The sequence below is a fragment of the Balaenoptera borealis genome (assembly GCF_965194805.1).
Source record: "Balaenoptera borealis genome assembly, chromosome: 7".
NCBI lineage: Eukaryota > Metazoa > Chordata > Mammalia > Artiodactyla > Balaenopteridae > Balaenoptera > Balaenoptera borealis.
In genome coordinates this window covers 108,539,432-108,556,051 of record NC_138864.1, presented here as the reverse complement: position 1 = coordinate 108,556,051, position 16,620 = coordinate 108,539,432, and the positions used below count along the sequence as shown (strand labels likewise).

Genomic DNA, 16,620 nt, shown 5'->3' with positions numbered 1-16,620 from the left:
AGGTATGGTTAGGCAACTGAGTATCCCCCTCAAGATAGGATCTGTTGATTAACACAGAGGATGTGCAACCTCCTTGTATATCCCCTAATCAGAGCCCTCAGGACTTGGCAGGAGTTCTTAAGGGATCTGTGTGGCCATGTAGAACTATGTTATATGAGTGCTTCCCAGCCTCTTCTCTCAATGATCTCATTTTTTCCCCCAAAGCTATATGCTTTGAAAGATTTTTAACTACTAAATAAATCACATTCATAAAGAAAATATATTAACTATTTATTAGGTACCAGGAATTGTATTAATGAGTGCTTTACATAGATCATCTAAAATCCTCAAGGAGTCTGAAAAATAGAAATGAATAGCCCCATTTTACAGATGAGTAAACTGAGGTTCAGAGATGTTAAATAAATAGCTCAAGTCTTATTGCTAGACACTCAAATTTTTTTTGGCCGTACTGCATGGCTTGTGGGACCTCAGTTCCCTGACCAGGGACTGAACCTGGGCCATGGCAGTGAAAGCCTGGAATCCTAACCAATAGGCCACCAGGGAACTCCCTAGAGACTAAACTTTGATTGGCCTTACCTCCATACCCACATTCTTTCCAACAGACTTTCTCTACCTTATAGACAACACACACAACCAACCAGAACTTCTTACTGTGAAGATACAGTCTTTACAATGAGTTAGTGTGGCATAATCTCCCCCCATCTTCCAGCCCCCTGCTCCCCCCAAGAATAAAGAAGCTTTGCATTACTTAGTCAATCTGTTCAGGCTTTATTGTGAATAAATATACAATGTCTTCAGACTTCCCTGGTGGTCCAGTGGTTAAGAATCCACCTTCCAATGCAGGGGATGTGGGTTTGATCCCTGGTGGGGGAACTAAGATCCCACATGCTGCGGGGCAACTAAGCCCACAGGCCACAATTACTGAGCCCTCATGCTCTGGAGCCCATGGGCCACAACTAAAGAGCACACAAGCTGCAATGAAGACCCAGCGTAGTCAAAAATAAATAAATTTTTTTAAAAAAGTATATATACATATATATATATATATATATATATATATATATATATATATATATGTATATATATCTTCTAGGCTTTTTTGATGTATTGGACATGGTTCAAGTAATTTCATTACTATCCTTATAGAACTCTGAGATCCCAGAAAACCAGAATGGAAACTGGCAGTTCAAAACAAATGGAAATTGAACAGAGGGAGTTCCGAACACAGATCCAGGCACAGACCTCCTCTTCTGGGATTCTCCCACCCCTTTGATTCTATTGAATATTCAGTGACATACCACTGGCTGGTGTGAAGCAGGGAATCCTTCGGGAACACAAAATTTGGTGGGAACTGGGGAGTCATTAAAGTATGCCAATCTAGAATGAGTGGCAAAAGAAGGGAAGAAAAAAGAAGAATGAGTGAAGAGGGAGAGGAACATGGAGAGAGGCAGAAGGAGGAGGAGGAAGGAAGAGAAAAGAAGAAAAGAAGGGAGGATATGTATAAAGAGGGGGGAAAAAAAAGAAGAGAAAAGGAAAAGAATGGATGACCGTTCACATTGTCTTTTCTTGTAACTACTGGTGAGGTCTTCATCACCAAATATAGTAACCCCCAATGGAGGTAATAGGCAAGTGTTGTTAGGTCCACCAGTAGTGCTATTGTGGAAGAACTATTTCCTCAAAGGGACCTTTACCACCTCCCCTACCCAACTGGTAACTTGGAAGCCAGAATCTTTGAAAATTACAGTATAAATGGAGAAAAAGGATATTACTAATTCCAGTAGTAAAATGAAAACTGTTAGTCCAGTATCCTAAGGTTAAGTTCTGTCCTGCTATGCAGAAAATTCGCAACAACTCCCTTGTCTTTGTGCTAGCTGAAAAACAAAATAACAAAAACAAACAAGCAATAATAACAAAAAAACCCCTCTGGGTATCCAGAAATACAGGGCAACCTTGAGCAAAGTTTAACTGACTTTGGTGCTTAATTGCTGTAAAATGAGAGTGTTTATTTGGAGATTTAAAAAATAACTCATTTTCCTTAGAAACCCAAATTCTTATTTTTAATAATGAAATCCTTTAACCTAGTTGCTTATATTTTCAACGGATTATTTAGTTTATGATAGCTAAAAGATAAGAGGTAAACATCAACCAAAGAGAATAGATGCATACTTTTTCCTCACTCTAGAATTTAAACAGTACTCAAGAAACATCTAAAGATCCATCTATTCTGCATCCAAAGAAAATGCTCTTCCTTAATTTTTTACTCTAGAGTTTAAAGTGGGTTTTTTTTTGGCGGGGGGCGGGGAAGAATAGAAGGTGAAGGGAGAGTTATTTTAAAATGCCATAAAAGAGTCTTCTGTATTTGAACTCCCAAAATGTTCTGACTGTCTTTAAGAAGTGTTAGCAAAAAGATCTGTTTATTCATAGTTAAATTCTGGCTAATGACCAGTTTCAGAGTACCTTCTTCAGGGCCCAGTCTCTGCTAGACTTCATATTCCAGAACGTTCTGCCCTGATTGACCACCCTCAGAGATAAACATGAACTCCTGCATCTACTCCATAAAGAGGACAAAGCCTCAGTCTTAATCCTCTTATCCTTTACTCAGGATAAATGCTGTCTCCTAGGTGCCAGGCAACAACTCAGAGCCCCTTTATCTGAACATTCAAAGTAGGGATAATCATTTTAAAACAGTGCAAGTAGTCAAGCTCCCATTTTAAAAAACCCATTTTTAAATAGGCTGTCATCACCTTCACCCAGTGATCAGTATTAACTTCATTAGTAGTGAGACAACCAGACATTACGTAGGGCCTAATACGAGGCAGTAGGAAGTATACAGCATTACCCTATGAAGAATTCTTACCAAAATGTTTAACCTGATTCTTATCAAGCCTTGATCTAACTTTGAGCTTACAAGAAATACAGAGGACAGAAGAACAAGTTTAACAACACCATGAGAAAACAGACAAATCCTGCAGGTGGGACACTATGCAGAACAATTAGCCCAGAATCGTCAAAAACTCAATGTCAGTGGGGGGTGGGGGGGTGGGAGGTGGTGGGATGAACTGGGAGATTGGGATTGACATATATACACTAATACGTACAAAATAGATAACTAATAAGAACCTGCTGTATAAAAAAATAAATAAAATTCAAAAATCAAAAAAAAAAAAAAACAAGATTACTTAGAGATAATGGAGATAAATCCAAAATACAGTCAGCTAAAAGAGTTGAAAATGGATGCCTCTGCAAAAGTGGAAATGGGGGAAAAGGTAGTGGACTGCCTTCTGTTTTCATAGAAAACCTTATAATACCTGTTATTTCTTTAAACCATGCATATGTATAACTTTTGTTTTTAAAAGAATATAAGTTTCCTGATGGCAGGGACCATGAGAGTCTTGTTCTATTAAAATCTCCAGTGCTCCACCTGAAGTAGGTGTTCAAAAAGTATTTGTTATTCAAGTAACTGAAGTCACTGTTCTTGAAGCTCTAAATGGCTCCTCGAAAGGCACAGCATTAAGATCGCAATGCTTGTGATGCCTCCAGGGACTGCAGGCAGGGTCTGGCCCCTGCAAACTCCTCTCCCCGACTCTTCCTCTAGTGCCTCTTTCAGGTGCTCACATGCACATTGTTCCTTCCTGCCTCAGGAAATTTGCACATGCTGTTCCTTCTACCTAAAAAAGCTCTTCACTACCATCACCTAGTTCTCTCCATAAATCGGTTAGACTTCAGCTCAGATGTCACTTCCTCCAGGGGATCCTCCCTGTCTCCTCTCTCCCTCTCTTCACCAGCCTGATGGGGCCATGGTAGGCCTATCCCAGGATCCCCAAGGACCTTGTAGGTTATGTTAAGGCATTTACTCTTCTATCTAGAAGAGAATAGGGAGCCACCAAAGTGTTGCCAGCCAGGAAAGGTAAGATCCAATATGCTGGTAGGTCTGGGGCTCAGAGAATTATGAACAGCAGCAAGCAGCTTACCTGGGACACAGATGACCCTTGCTCAACAAGCAGTGGCCTCATCCTACCTCCCCAGGGTACCCCAGTAATTCCCTATGGTAGTGTTTTCCAGAATGGGGCATGACTATCACCGGGGGCTCTAGGGATAATTTTAGTGGCATATAACCAAATATTTTTCAAAGATTAACATATTTATTTCAATGGGGATTCAAAAATAAAACTTGCATTCTAACCACCACCCCCCCAAAAAAAAGAAGTCAATGTCATAAAAATAAAATGCATGTGGGTATGGTGTGAGGAGACAGGTCTAGATTAGGAGCCTTAAGAAACATAACAACCAGATAAAATATGTTTGAATTAACCATCTTTAAAAGTCATTTGGGAGGAGGGGGAAATGGAGAGTTATTCTTAAAGGGTATAGAGTTTGTTTGGCATAATGAAAAAGTTCTGGAAATAGTGGTGGTGATTACACAATATTGTGAATAGACAATGCCACTGAATTGGACACTTAAAATGGAAAATTTTACAATATGCATATTTTGCCACATATTTTTTAAAAAGACATTTTGGGAACAAGTAGGGAATATTTGAATGTGGGTGGGTATTACATGCTATTGAGAAATTATAGGAATCATGTGAAGTGTGAGAATGGAACTGTGTTTACCTGATAAAGATGTGTTTATTATTTAGAGATAAATGTTGAAATATTTAGGAGGGAAACATATATGTTTCTATAACTTGCTTTAAATTACTTCAGCAAAAAAAAAAAAAGAAAAAGGAAAAATGGAGAATATATGGAAAAATTTTAGCAATTGTTTGATCTAGATGGTAGATATTGGATGTTCATTATATTATTCTGATTCCTTCTATGTATTAGAATTTTGCAAAGGAGAAGGGAATCGTGAACAAATCACCTTTCTATAAGACACCACAAACGATGACTGGAGATCTGAATTGGAAATGTAAGTTACTCTAAGGTGATGCTCTCTGGAAGGCCAGACTTTCCAGGGTAAGGAGGTGGGTGGCACAGGAAGAGTGTTGGTGGTCAGAGTCACATAACCCTAATAGAGGTGTTACATATGAAAGGCAGCTGAAGAGAAAGTTCAAAAAGATGAAGAAAAAGTTTCAACCCAAAATGGGAGGGCAGGAAGTCTGTACAGAGAATCATTGCTCTCAGCTGTAACTGGTTTTCCTGTTACCCCTGTGTCCTTCTTTGGGGTTTGGGCTGCTTAATTTCACTGAAAGGTCAAACTGTTGCAGTTATGGGAGCTAAACAGAGAGGAAAAGGATTGTTTTCACCAAAGACACTGCAGGTCATTTTCCTTCTACAAAACTATGCACCATAAAGCAAGTCACTAGGTTGTATCTCTTCTGTACAGTTTTGAAGTTCATCTCCATCCTCATTCTTCTTCGTGAACAGAACTTTAGTGTACCCTGACTAGAAATGCATTCAGAAGAGAAGGGAAGAAGACTTTGAAAAAAGAACCACCCAAGGCACTAATACAGTAAATGCATGGCTTCCCCTGCCTAAGATACCTGGTAACATCTGCAAAGCACTTCATTTATACCAACAATTGTAACCTTGCCATAAAACACAAATTGCTTTAATAACTCTGCAATTTCTTTATGGGTTAAAATCTTACTCAGCTTCTTCTAATGGGTCTTTGATTTTCATGGAACTGTGAAACATTCTTACTCACCAAGGCATTCTGCTCAGGTTTGGTTTGACCCTGTCTTCTCCACTACCTGCATCTCTATACATATCTCTGTCAGGAATCTTCCTCCAACTACAAGCTTAAAGGAGAGGAACATCAACCTTCTCTCTATCCTCTCCTTCCTATTCTGCAAGAGGAGACAGTACTCTAATTGCAGGCAGAGATCCACATTTACGGTGAGTAGGGTCACCGGGCCTTCTGCATCGCCCTTCTTCTCCCCCATCCCTTTCCTCCTTCGTGGTGGCCTCAGTGTTAGGAGGGCAATTCTCCCTCACACCATGAAGTTCAGCTATTTGGTTCTCCTACATTCTCTCAGATGCTCTCGACTGCTCTCTTATTACACACCCAGTGGAGGGTGATAAAATTGCAAGACTCAGGTTTGGGCTTAGGGCAAGGAAAAATGCCCCCTAATCTTCTATCTTGGCTATGAGATCTAGGCCAGTTTAACAGAGAGCTCTGCATTAGCATTTTAGGTGCAACCCGATTAACAAAATGTTACATTATTATTGACTCAACTGTCAGGGCTAACAGTGGTACCTGGGCTAAGCCTGGGTTTAGGCATTCTTTTATCCCTTGTCCTAATAATACCTTTATCTATCTATCCATCCATCCATCCATCCATTTATCCATCTATCTATCATCCATCTTTCTATATATATCTAACAGCTTTATTGACATATACATCACATACTATACAATTCACCCATTTAAAGTATACAGCTCAATATTTTTTAGTATTTTTACAGAGTTGTGCAAACATAACCACAGTCAATTTTAGAATATTTTATCACCCCCAAAAAGAAACCTTGTACCCATTAGCAGTCACTCCCCATTTCCTCCTAACCTCCTCCATCAAACCTCAGCAATTAGGCAATTGCTACTCTATTTTCTGTCTCTATAGATTTGCTTTTCTGGACATTTCATATAAATGGAATCAGGCCTTTTTCACATAGCATAATGTTTTCAAGGTTTATATCCATGTTGCAGTACTTCATTCCTTTTCATCGCCAAATAACATCTATTGTATGGATATACTATATTTTATTTAACCAGTCATTAGCTGAGAGACATTTGGGTTGTTTTCTCTCTTTCTCTCTCTCTCTTTTTTTTTTTTTTTGAGACTGGAACAGCACAATCTGTATTCAATGGCCAAAGAATGGAGAAGCAGGAACGTAGTTTGCAAATCAACTTCTCCAGATTGTTTCTAATTTTAGACTATTATGACTACTGCTGCTATGACCATTCATGTGCAGTTTTTGTGTGGACATATATTTTCATTTCTTTTGGTTGTATATGTAGGAGAGGAGTTGCTGGGTTATATAGTAACTCTACGTTATAGTCTTTTGAGGAGCTGCCAGACAGATTTCCAAAGTGGTGTATCATTTTACATTCCTACGAGGAATGTATGAAGATTCCAATTTCTCCACATCTTCATCAACCCTTAATACTATCTGTCTTTTTGACTATAGCTATCCTAGGGGGTATTAAGAGGTATCTCATTTTAGTTTTGATTTGTATTTCCTTGACAGCTAATGATGTTGAGCACCTGTTCATGTGCTTATTGACTGGCCTTTTGTATATCTTCCTTGAAGGAATGTTTATTCAAATTCTTTGTCCATTTTATTTTTTAGGGTATCAAATGTGATTGGCTTTAATTGTTTTTATAAGCAATTTAGGGTCTTCAGGATATATCCATTTTGGGAGGAAACCAGGTTGCTTTTGTAGAGCATGCCTGGTGTGGTCCTAAGATCGGTTCACATGGCTTTATTTACTTATTTTTTTAAAATTTTTACTGGAGTATAGTTGATTTTCAATGTTTTGTTAGTTTCAGGGGTGTGTGTGTGTGTGTGTGTGTGTGTGTGTGTGTGTATGTATATATCTCCATTCTTTTTCAGATTCGTTTCCCATATAGGTTATTACAGAATATTGAGTAGAGTTCTCTGTGCTATACAGTAGGTCCTTGTTAGTTATCTATTTTATATATAGTAGTGTGTATATGTTAATCCCAATCTCCTAATTTATCACTTCCCCCATGTTTCCCTTTTGGTAACCATAAGTTTGATTTCAAGATCTGTGAGTCTGTTTCTGTTTTGTAAAAAAGTTCATTTATATCATTTTTTATTAGATTCCACACATAAGTGATATCATATGATATTTGTCTTTCTGTCTGACTTACTTCACTTAGTATGGTAATATCTAGGTCCATCCGTGTTGCTGCAAATGGCATTATTTTGTTATTTTTTATAGCTGAGTAATTCCATTGTATATATGTGCCACATCTTCTTTATCCATTCATCTGTCGATGGACATTTAGGTTGCTTCCATGTCTTGGCTATTGTAAACAGCGCTGCAGTGAACACTGGGGTGCATGTATCTTTTTGAATTATAGTTTTCTCTGTATGTATGCCCAGGAGTGGGATTGCTGGATCATATGGTAGTCCTGTATTTAGTTTTTTAAGGAACCTCCATACTGTTCTCCATAATGGTTATACCAATTTACATTCCCACCAACAGTGTAGGAGGGTTCCCTGTCCATTTTAAAATTGGGTTATTTGTCTTATTATTGAGTTGTAAGTGTTCTTTCTATATTTCTAGACATAATCTATTTTTTCTTCCATTACCTATGCCTTTGGTATCATATCCAAGAGATCATTGCCAAATCCAATGTTGTAAAGCTCTGTCCTGTTTTCTTCTAAGTGTATAGTCACTTTTATATGTTGCTGGATTCAGTTTGCTAGTATAATGTTGACAATTTTTATTCATAAGAGATATTGTTCTGTACTTCTCCTGTGATGTCTGGCTTTGGTATCAGGGTAATACCAGCCTCAAAGAATGAGTTGGGGGCTTCCCTGGTGGCGCAGTGGTTGAGAATCTGCCTGCTAATGCGGGGGACACGGGTTCGAGCCCTGGTCTGGGAGGATCCCACATGCCGTGGAGCAGCTGGGCCCGTGAGCCACAATTGCTGAGCCTGCGCGTCTGGAGCCTGTGCTCCGCAACAAGAGAGGCCACGATAGTGAGAGGCCCGCGCACCGCGATGAAGAGTGGCCCCCGCTTGCCACAACTGGAGAAAGCCCTCGCACAGAAACGAAGACCCAACACAGTCAAAAATAAATAAATTAATTAATTAATTTTAAAAAAAAAGAAAAAAAAAAAAAGAATGAGTTGGAAGTGTTACTTCCTCTTCTATTTTTTGGAAGAGTTTGTGAAAATTTTGTATTAATTCTTTAAATTTTGGTAAAATTCAACAGTGACCTCATCTGGGCCTGACCTCTTCTTTGTGGGAAGTCTTAAATTCCTAACTCAATCAGTTTATTTGTTACAGATTTATTATGATTTTCTGTTCTTCTTGCATAGTTTGTGTAGTTTTTTTTTTTTTTTCCAATTTATTTATTTTAGGCTGCATTGGGTCTTTGTTGCTGGCACAGGCTCTAGGCATGCGGGCTTCAGTAGTTGTGGCTCATGGGCTCCAGAGCGCAGGCTCAGTAGTTGTGGCACATGGGCTTAGTTGCTCCGCGGCATGTGGAATCTTCCCGGACCAGGGCTCGAACCCGTGTCCCCTACATTGGCAGGTGGATTCTTAACCACCGTGCCACCAGGGAAGTCTGTAGTTTCTGTCTTTCAAAGAATTGGTCCATTTTATACAAGTTATCTAATTTATTGGCATACAATTGTTCATAGTATTTGCTTTTTTATCATTTTTATTTTTGTGGAGTTGGTAGTAGTGTCCTCTTTTATTTCTTTTTTTTTTTAATTAATAGCTGCTTTATTTATTTATTTATTTATTTATTTATTTTTGGCTGTGTTGGGTCTTCTTTTTGTGTGAGGGCTTTCTCTAGTTGCGGCAAGCGGGGGCCACTCTTCATCGTGGTGCGGGGGCCACTCTTCATCGCGGTGCACGGGCCTCTCACTATCGCGGCCTCTTTTGTTGCGGGGCACAGGCTCCAGATGCGCAGGCTCAGTAGTTGTGGCTCACGGGCCTAGTTGCTCCGCGGCATGTGGGATCTTCCCAGACCAGGGCTCGAACCCGTGTCCTCTGCGTTGGCAGGCAGATTCTCAACCACTGCGCCACCAGGGAAGCCCCTCTTTTATTTCTGATTTTAGTAACTTGAATCTTCTCTCTTTTGTTTCTTGGTCAGTCTAGCTAGAGGTTTGTCATTTTGTAGATCTTTTAAAAGAACCGGCTTTTGGTTTTGTTCATTTTCTCTATTGTTTTTCCTATCCTTTGTTCCATTAATTTCCACTCTAATCTATTTCCTTCCATCTGCTTGATTTGGGTTTAGTTTGCTCTTCTTTTTCTAGTTTCTGAAAATGGAAGAATAGGTTATTGATTTGAGATCTTTTTTCTTTTTTTTTTTTCTTCAATATAGGCATCTACAGCTATACATTTCTTTCTAGGTACTGCTTTGGTACATTCCATAAGTTTTGGTATGTTTTGCTTCCATTTTCATTCATCTCAAAGTATGTTCTAATTTCCTTTGTAATTTCTTTTTTGACCTATCGGTTATTTAGGAGTGAATTGTTTAATATCCACATATTTGTGAATTTACCAAATTTCCTTGTCTTACTGATTCTAATTTATTTCCATTGTGGTCAGAAGTCATGTTTTGTATAACTTCAAATCTTTTAAATTTATTAGGGCTTGTTTTATAATCTAGAATATAATCTATCCTGGAGAATAGTCCATATTCATCTGAGAAGAATGTGTATTTTGCTGTTGGTGGTTGGAGCATTTTATAGATGTCTGTTAGGTCTAACTGGTTTATAGTTTTGTTACAAACCGAATAATACACTGTCATAATTATTCATTAATATAATTTTATGTCATTTTTTAAGGTTGAGAAAAGAAAGGAAAGCAAGTTATATTTAGAGTTTTTTATGTCACCTTCTTATTTACCAATTATTGTTCTCTTCATTTGTTCCTGCAGATTTGAGTTACCATCTTGTAACTCATTTCTTATTCCACTACAGCTTTGTTCCCACCCACCTCCATTGTAGTCATTATCAAATATGTTCTTTTATACAACTGCTTTCTAGATCATTTAAGAGAAAAAAGGGAGAAAAATATATACTGATATACTGTCTTTTATAATTACATAATTATATTTACTAGTGCTCTTTGGTTTTTTGTGTGGATTTGAGTCAGCTTGAAGAACTTCCTTGTTTCTTGTAACTCTAGCTAGGCTAGCAGTGAATTCTCTCAGATTTTGTTTATCTGGGATTGTCTCTGTTTCACTTTCATTTTTGAGAAATAGTTTACTGGATAAAAGATTCCTATTTGACAGGGATTTTCCCCTCAGCATTTTGAATATGGCATCTCGCTGGTTTCTAGCCTCCATTGTTTCTGGTGAGAAGTCAATTATTAATCTTATTTGGGTTCCCTTGTTTGTAATGTGTTGGGTTTTTTTCTTGCTGTTTTCTAGATATTCACTTTCAACGTTTTTACTATGATGTGTCTGAATGTGGATCCCTTTGTATTTATTCTACTTGGGATTAGTTGAGCTTCTTGGATGTGTAGATTAATGTTTTTCATCAAATTTCAGAAGTTTTCAGCCATTATTTCTTTAAATACTTTTCTGCTACTCTCTTTCTCTTTCTCCTTCTGGTACTCACATTGTGCATGTGTTGATGTGCTTAATGATTCTCACATTCCTCTGAAGTTCTGTTCATATTTCTTCATCCTCTTTTCTCTCTGTTTTTGAGATTAAATAATATCTATCTATCATCTATCTATCTATCTTCAAGTTTGCTGATTCTTTCTTATACCAGTTCAAATATACTGCTGAGCCCCTCTAGTGAATTTTTTTTCTATTATCACAGTTTTCAAGTTCAGGATATCCATTAGGTTCTTTTAAAAACAATAATAATTTCCATCTCTTTATTGATTATCTTATGAGAGATTGTTACTCTACCTTCTTTTGATTCGTTTTTTTTTTTAATTATTAGCACCTTTAATTATTTATTTATTTATTTATTTATTCATTGGGCTGTGTTGGGTCTTCGTTTCTGTGCGAGGGCTTCCTCTAGCTGCGGCAAGCGGGGGCCACTCTTCATCACGGTGCGCGGGCCTCTCACTATCGTGGCCTCTCTTGTTGCGGAGCACAGGCTCCAGATGCGCAGGCTCAGCAGTTGTGGCTCACAGGCCTAGTTGCTCCGCGGCATGTGGGATCTTCCCAGACCAGGGCTCGAACCCGTGTCCCCTGCATTAGCAGGCAGATTCTCAACCACTGCGCCACCAGGGAAGCCCTCTTTTGATTCTTTAAGCATGGTTTTCTTCAGTTCTTTCAATATATTTATGATAGCTGCTTTGAAGTCTTTGTCTGCTAAGTTGGATATCTGGGCCCTCTCACAGGGAGTTTCTGTTGATGGCTTTTTTCCTCCCGTGTATGGGTCACGTCATACTTTCCTGTTTCTTTGCATGTCTCATAATTTTTTTGTTGAACACTGGACATTTTAGATAATATATTGTAGCAGGTCTGGATACTGATCCCCTCATTTTTCTGAACTGTTCAGAATTTGGGTTCTGAACCAAGTATGATATGAAGACTAAATTGGAGGTGAATTTGAGGTAAAGGTACTGATAGATCACTCCTGACCAGATGAAAACTTCACAGAGAATCTCTGAGAACCATCTCCCTTATGCACTCCAAGCACAGAATACCAGCAGATACTAATAAAAATAAACCACTAAACCAGGTATCAGGAAACAAGTGTACTAAATCTTAGCTCTCTTCTTGGATTTCTAGGTGACGCAGAGTAAGCCAGTCAACCTCTTCTGAGCTCCAGTTCCCTGGAATAGCATACTGTGTTCAAGTATTTGTCTCACCGCTGGTCCCCAAATAGGGCATGTAGTTTAGCTTGTATTTATGGTGGAGTGATTTTCACGAAATCTTCCCTATTCTTTTTCCATCCTGCTATTTCTTGTGACTGACATCATGCATCTGGGAAGTATCTGCCTGGGCTTTGAGAGTTATTGCTGCTTTGGATTTGTGAACTGCAGATTGAGTCTTGTCTAATAAGCATCATGTTGTAAACACCTTGAACTTGTTGGATGAAGAAAGGAAATCACAAAGTTTATCCCTACCCTCACTAAATGTTTTAATTTGTGAAAGAAAAGGCAGTAGGAAACTTGGAATTTCCGGTTCTGATCTTTTGGTCCTAGTCTACTGTTCCAAGCCAGAATCATGTCTCATCCTCCCCAGGCACTATTATTTTTGGTCACTTAAAATGAAGTTGTTCCTAGACAGTTCATCTTCCAGCTATCTTTGGAACAAAGTTTGCCTCCAGTAACATCTTTACAAGGGCCTGTGGCCCTGACTTACTTTTTACTGACTTCTTAATAAGCACTGCCACACGCCATTTGAATACCTTGGAGATCAAGATTAGTAAGTCCCATCAGTCATTAAGGTGGTTAAAATCGGTCTCCCTCCAGAGATTAGGTTTAACAAGCTCATCCACAGGGCGAGGACTCTTTGGCCAAAAAACCCCAGATCTAAATTGAAAGCGACTGACCAAACCAAGATCGAGCTAGTTTTCTTACTTGCAGCAGCCAAACTATTGTCCTGACTGGTAGGCAGAGTTTTCACAGCACAATAAAGTTGTTAAAAAACATTTGGGGCCCAATAGGGAATCATTGCTTAATGGTTATAGAGTTTTTGTTTTGGATGATGGTAAAGTTTTGGAAAGAGATAGTGGTAACGGTTACACAAGATTATGTATATACTTAATGCCACTGAATTGTACATTTAAAAATGGTCAAAATAGTCAATTTCATGTTATGTATATTCTACCACACACACACACACACACACACACACACACACACACACACACACTCCTTGGGGCCCCACTGCTGCTGGCTCTCTGTCCAGAATGTTCCTCAAATTGTTTAATAATAACATCTAATCTGAGGCTTTGCCAGCACCTGAGGTTCCTGAAGAGCTCCAAAGATTTCCTGAGTATTACTGCCAACAGCATGGCAAACGGAAAAAAAATTAACTTCCCATATCTCTGCCTGTTTCCCCAGAAACTTGGAAATAATATGTAGCTACTTAGAGTCCAGGGGTGCAGAAAGGCTTAAGAAGGGTGTATGTACATTTGGAGTTAGTCTGAGTTGGCATCCACTTCTGTGTACCCTCATTAAGTGGTACCTGAAATAACTAGCAGGATCATTAAGTGGCTTACGCTAATCCTTCTAAATTGTTAGACTTAATCTAGAATTATGATGATATAACCCCAGTTAACTGCCAATAGTTTTGAACATCCTTTTCTGATTGACTGTCTTTTTCCTGTTTATCTGTTAGGCCACTGCAGCCCTGTGACCCAAGGCTCTGGAATGGATCAGCCCTCCTACTCACTCCCTCCTGCACACACCGCGTCTCCATGGAAACAGCTTGTCAGGCCCTGTTTGGCTGCAGGTTCTGAAGACCTCTCATCAGCAGCCCCAGTCCTGCACAGATTCAGTCTTAATAAGCCAGGCTTCTAAGGAGGAACTTGTACTAGGAGGCCCATCCTCTCTAGCTGGTGAGGTCTGGAATTGTCCTTAAGTCTCCTTTGGGGTATACCTGGGGAGTCCTGAATGTCACTGAGTCGCCCTGACCTTCCAACACTGATATTCAGGTCAATGGCAGGGTTTCCATCCTAGGTTCCTGCTTCAACCTGAACTCATCATCTCCTTCCAGCAAGCCTTCTGCTCCCATCATCTCTCCCCACCCACCAAAGGTGAAAGTCATTCTGAGCTCTACAGGCCCCACCTGTGGCTAATCACCAAGGTCAGTTGGTAACTACTTTTGTATCACTCAGCCTCATCTTTCTTGCATCCCTATTGCCTCTGCTATAGTTCAGGCCCACATTATTTTTTTCTTCAATTACTGCAAGATCCTCCAACCTGGTCCTCCTACTTCTATACTTGCTTTCCTTACATCCAATCTCCATATTACAACCAGTGAGAAAACTTCCTAAAAAAACAGATCTGACACGTCCTTCTCCCACAGAAAGTCAGTGGTTCCCATTGCCCTCAGGATAGAACTTAGACCCTCTTACATACACACAAGATTACACCTTTAATCTGACCCCTGCTCACCTCTCCAGGATCATCTCTTGCCCCTTCCCCTGCATATTCTGATGTTGGCCACACCAAACCACTTACCTTCTCCAATGAACCACCTGTTCTCTCTTGCCTCTGTGACTTTTCACTGTTGCCTCCTTCACCTGGAGTGTCCCTTCTCCATGCCCCACCCCCCCCATAAACCTTTCACATTCTTGGGGAAGCTTTTCCAACTGTCAAATCTTAAGTGCCTCTTCTATGTTCTCTTAGAGCTCCTATATTTACTCCCTTTCTGCTGAAATGTCAACTCCCTGAGGGCAAGGAATATGCCAACCTCTAGTTCAGTGCCTAATATATTCACTCAAATGTCTGTTGTATATGTGAAAGAATAAAGACTAAACATCTGGAATAAAAATGCCACCACATGCTAATTACAAGTATCCTTTTCCAGAGTCTTCTGTTGTCGGGCATCATTCATCCATCAGATCGGATCAGGCATTTGCTACACTGCCAGGACACTGCGACTTGGACTGCTGGCCACTGTCCTTGGGGGTACATCTACAAATGGGTCAGTTGCCCCAGTTCACTCTGGCTAGTTCTGGTTGCCTCTTTTTTGTTAGTCACTGGGGAGGTCCCTGCCGGCCTCATGGCTGAACCCTTGTGGCCTCAGTCAGCAGCTGGAGAGCCATTCCTAAGAGCTGAGATAGTGACTCAGCCCTTCTCTCATTACCGAGGGAAGATTCCTTTCTCACTGGTTATGCAATGTCACCCAGGCTATGTTTTCATTAGTGGAGTCCAAAATTTGGAATCATGGTAAGAGGAGAAAATAGCAGTTAATCTCAGGAATAGATAAGATCTGTCATGTTTCTGCAGGAGAGATTTTCTTTTTTTCTCTTTTTGTTTTTGGTGGGTCATGGGTGGGTGAAGGAGGTGGTAAGGAACCTGTGTTCATATATAAAGAAATAAATCAAAGGAGGAGTTGGATGTATATGATGCTTTTGCTCGGAGAGTTCAATGGATTATCTGGGAAAGAAGCCAGAAAAAGAGAGACTTCTCATCAGAGGTAGGTGCCCACCCATGTATGTAAAGAACATTTAGCCCTAAGCCCTGTTCCATTCATTTTTTCCTAAATCAACACATCTCTCATCTCCCAGAAATGAGAAACCAGTCAACTTTTTGCTGTGGACCTGGATGAAATGAAAAAAAAGAATGGATTTTGCTTCAAACTGGGTTCCCTTGATTGCAGTGTAAGGCTTACACAGAAGAGTAAGGACGCTAGGAAGAGGAAGTAGCAAAGCAAAGGCACAATCTCACCTTCTCCCCTGCAGTAAGAAAGTAAAAGATCCATTAGATGAGAAAATGTATGTGAAAGCACTTAGCACAGTGCTTGGCAAATGGATGGGAGTCAATAATATTGACTCTTTATTTTATCTATGCTCAGTGTAGAGACTCATAAGGCAGATTTTGTGTAGGAAGAATATAGGGGGAACCAGTGGGAGTGTGGGAGTATGCTCTACCTGGATGATAGTTAAAATTTTGCTGTTAGAGTTTCTTTCCTTTGACTGTATCAAAAAACAAACACCAACTAGAGGCAAAAGACATTGTCTTCAGACATTTCTATTTCTGTTTTACTATTAATGGTTCATTATATTCTTTCTGTCTTGTCTGTCTTTTTTTTTTTTTTCAGGCAGTAATGGAGAGAACTTAAAGGCATTAAACATCATAGATGAGGGTGGAAGTACACGTTTTCTGTTTCTTTAAGCTAGACAAAAACCTAACAGTCTGAATTGGAATACTATCACTCATAACTTCTACTATATAAATTAATAATTTTAACAAGTATAACGTTCTAGTGGACATGAGACAGTTAATGTAGAGACCAAGGAACAACTGGGTCATTTGCCTCAGTACT

The 16,620-nt window shown here is 39.4% G+C and overlaps 2 protein-coding genes across 4 annotated transcripts in view; one reads left to right on the top strand and one right to left on the bottom strand.

Moving 5' to 3' along the window:
* Positions 1-16,446, top strand: part of LOC309632094 (uncharacterized protein) — a 54,097-nt gene extending 37,651 nt beyond the window's left edge. The window contains exons 4-6 of the mRNA XM_082399268.1: positions 4,828-4,912; positions 13,966-14,433; positions 15,160-16,446. Of these exons, the coding sequence (XP_082255394.1) occupies positions 4,828-4,912; positions 13,966-14,147 (267 nt within the window). The 3' untranslated portion in view covers positions 14,148-14,433; positions 15,160-16,446. The remainder of the gene's footprint in view (positions 1-4,827; positions 4,913-13,965; positions 14,434-15,159) is intronic.
* The window catches only part of MKLN1 (muskelin 1), a 347,577-nt gene that overhangs the window by 217,315 nt on the left and 113,642 nt on the right, over positions 1-16,620 (bottom strand). The gene's annotated exons all lie outside the window — the stretch shown is intronic.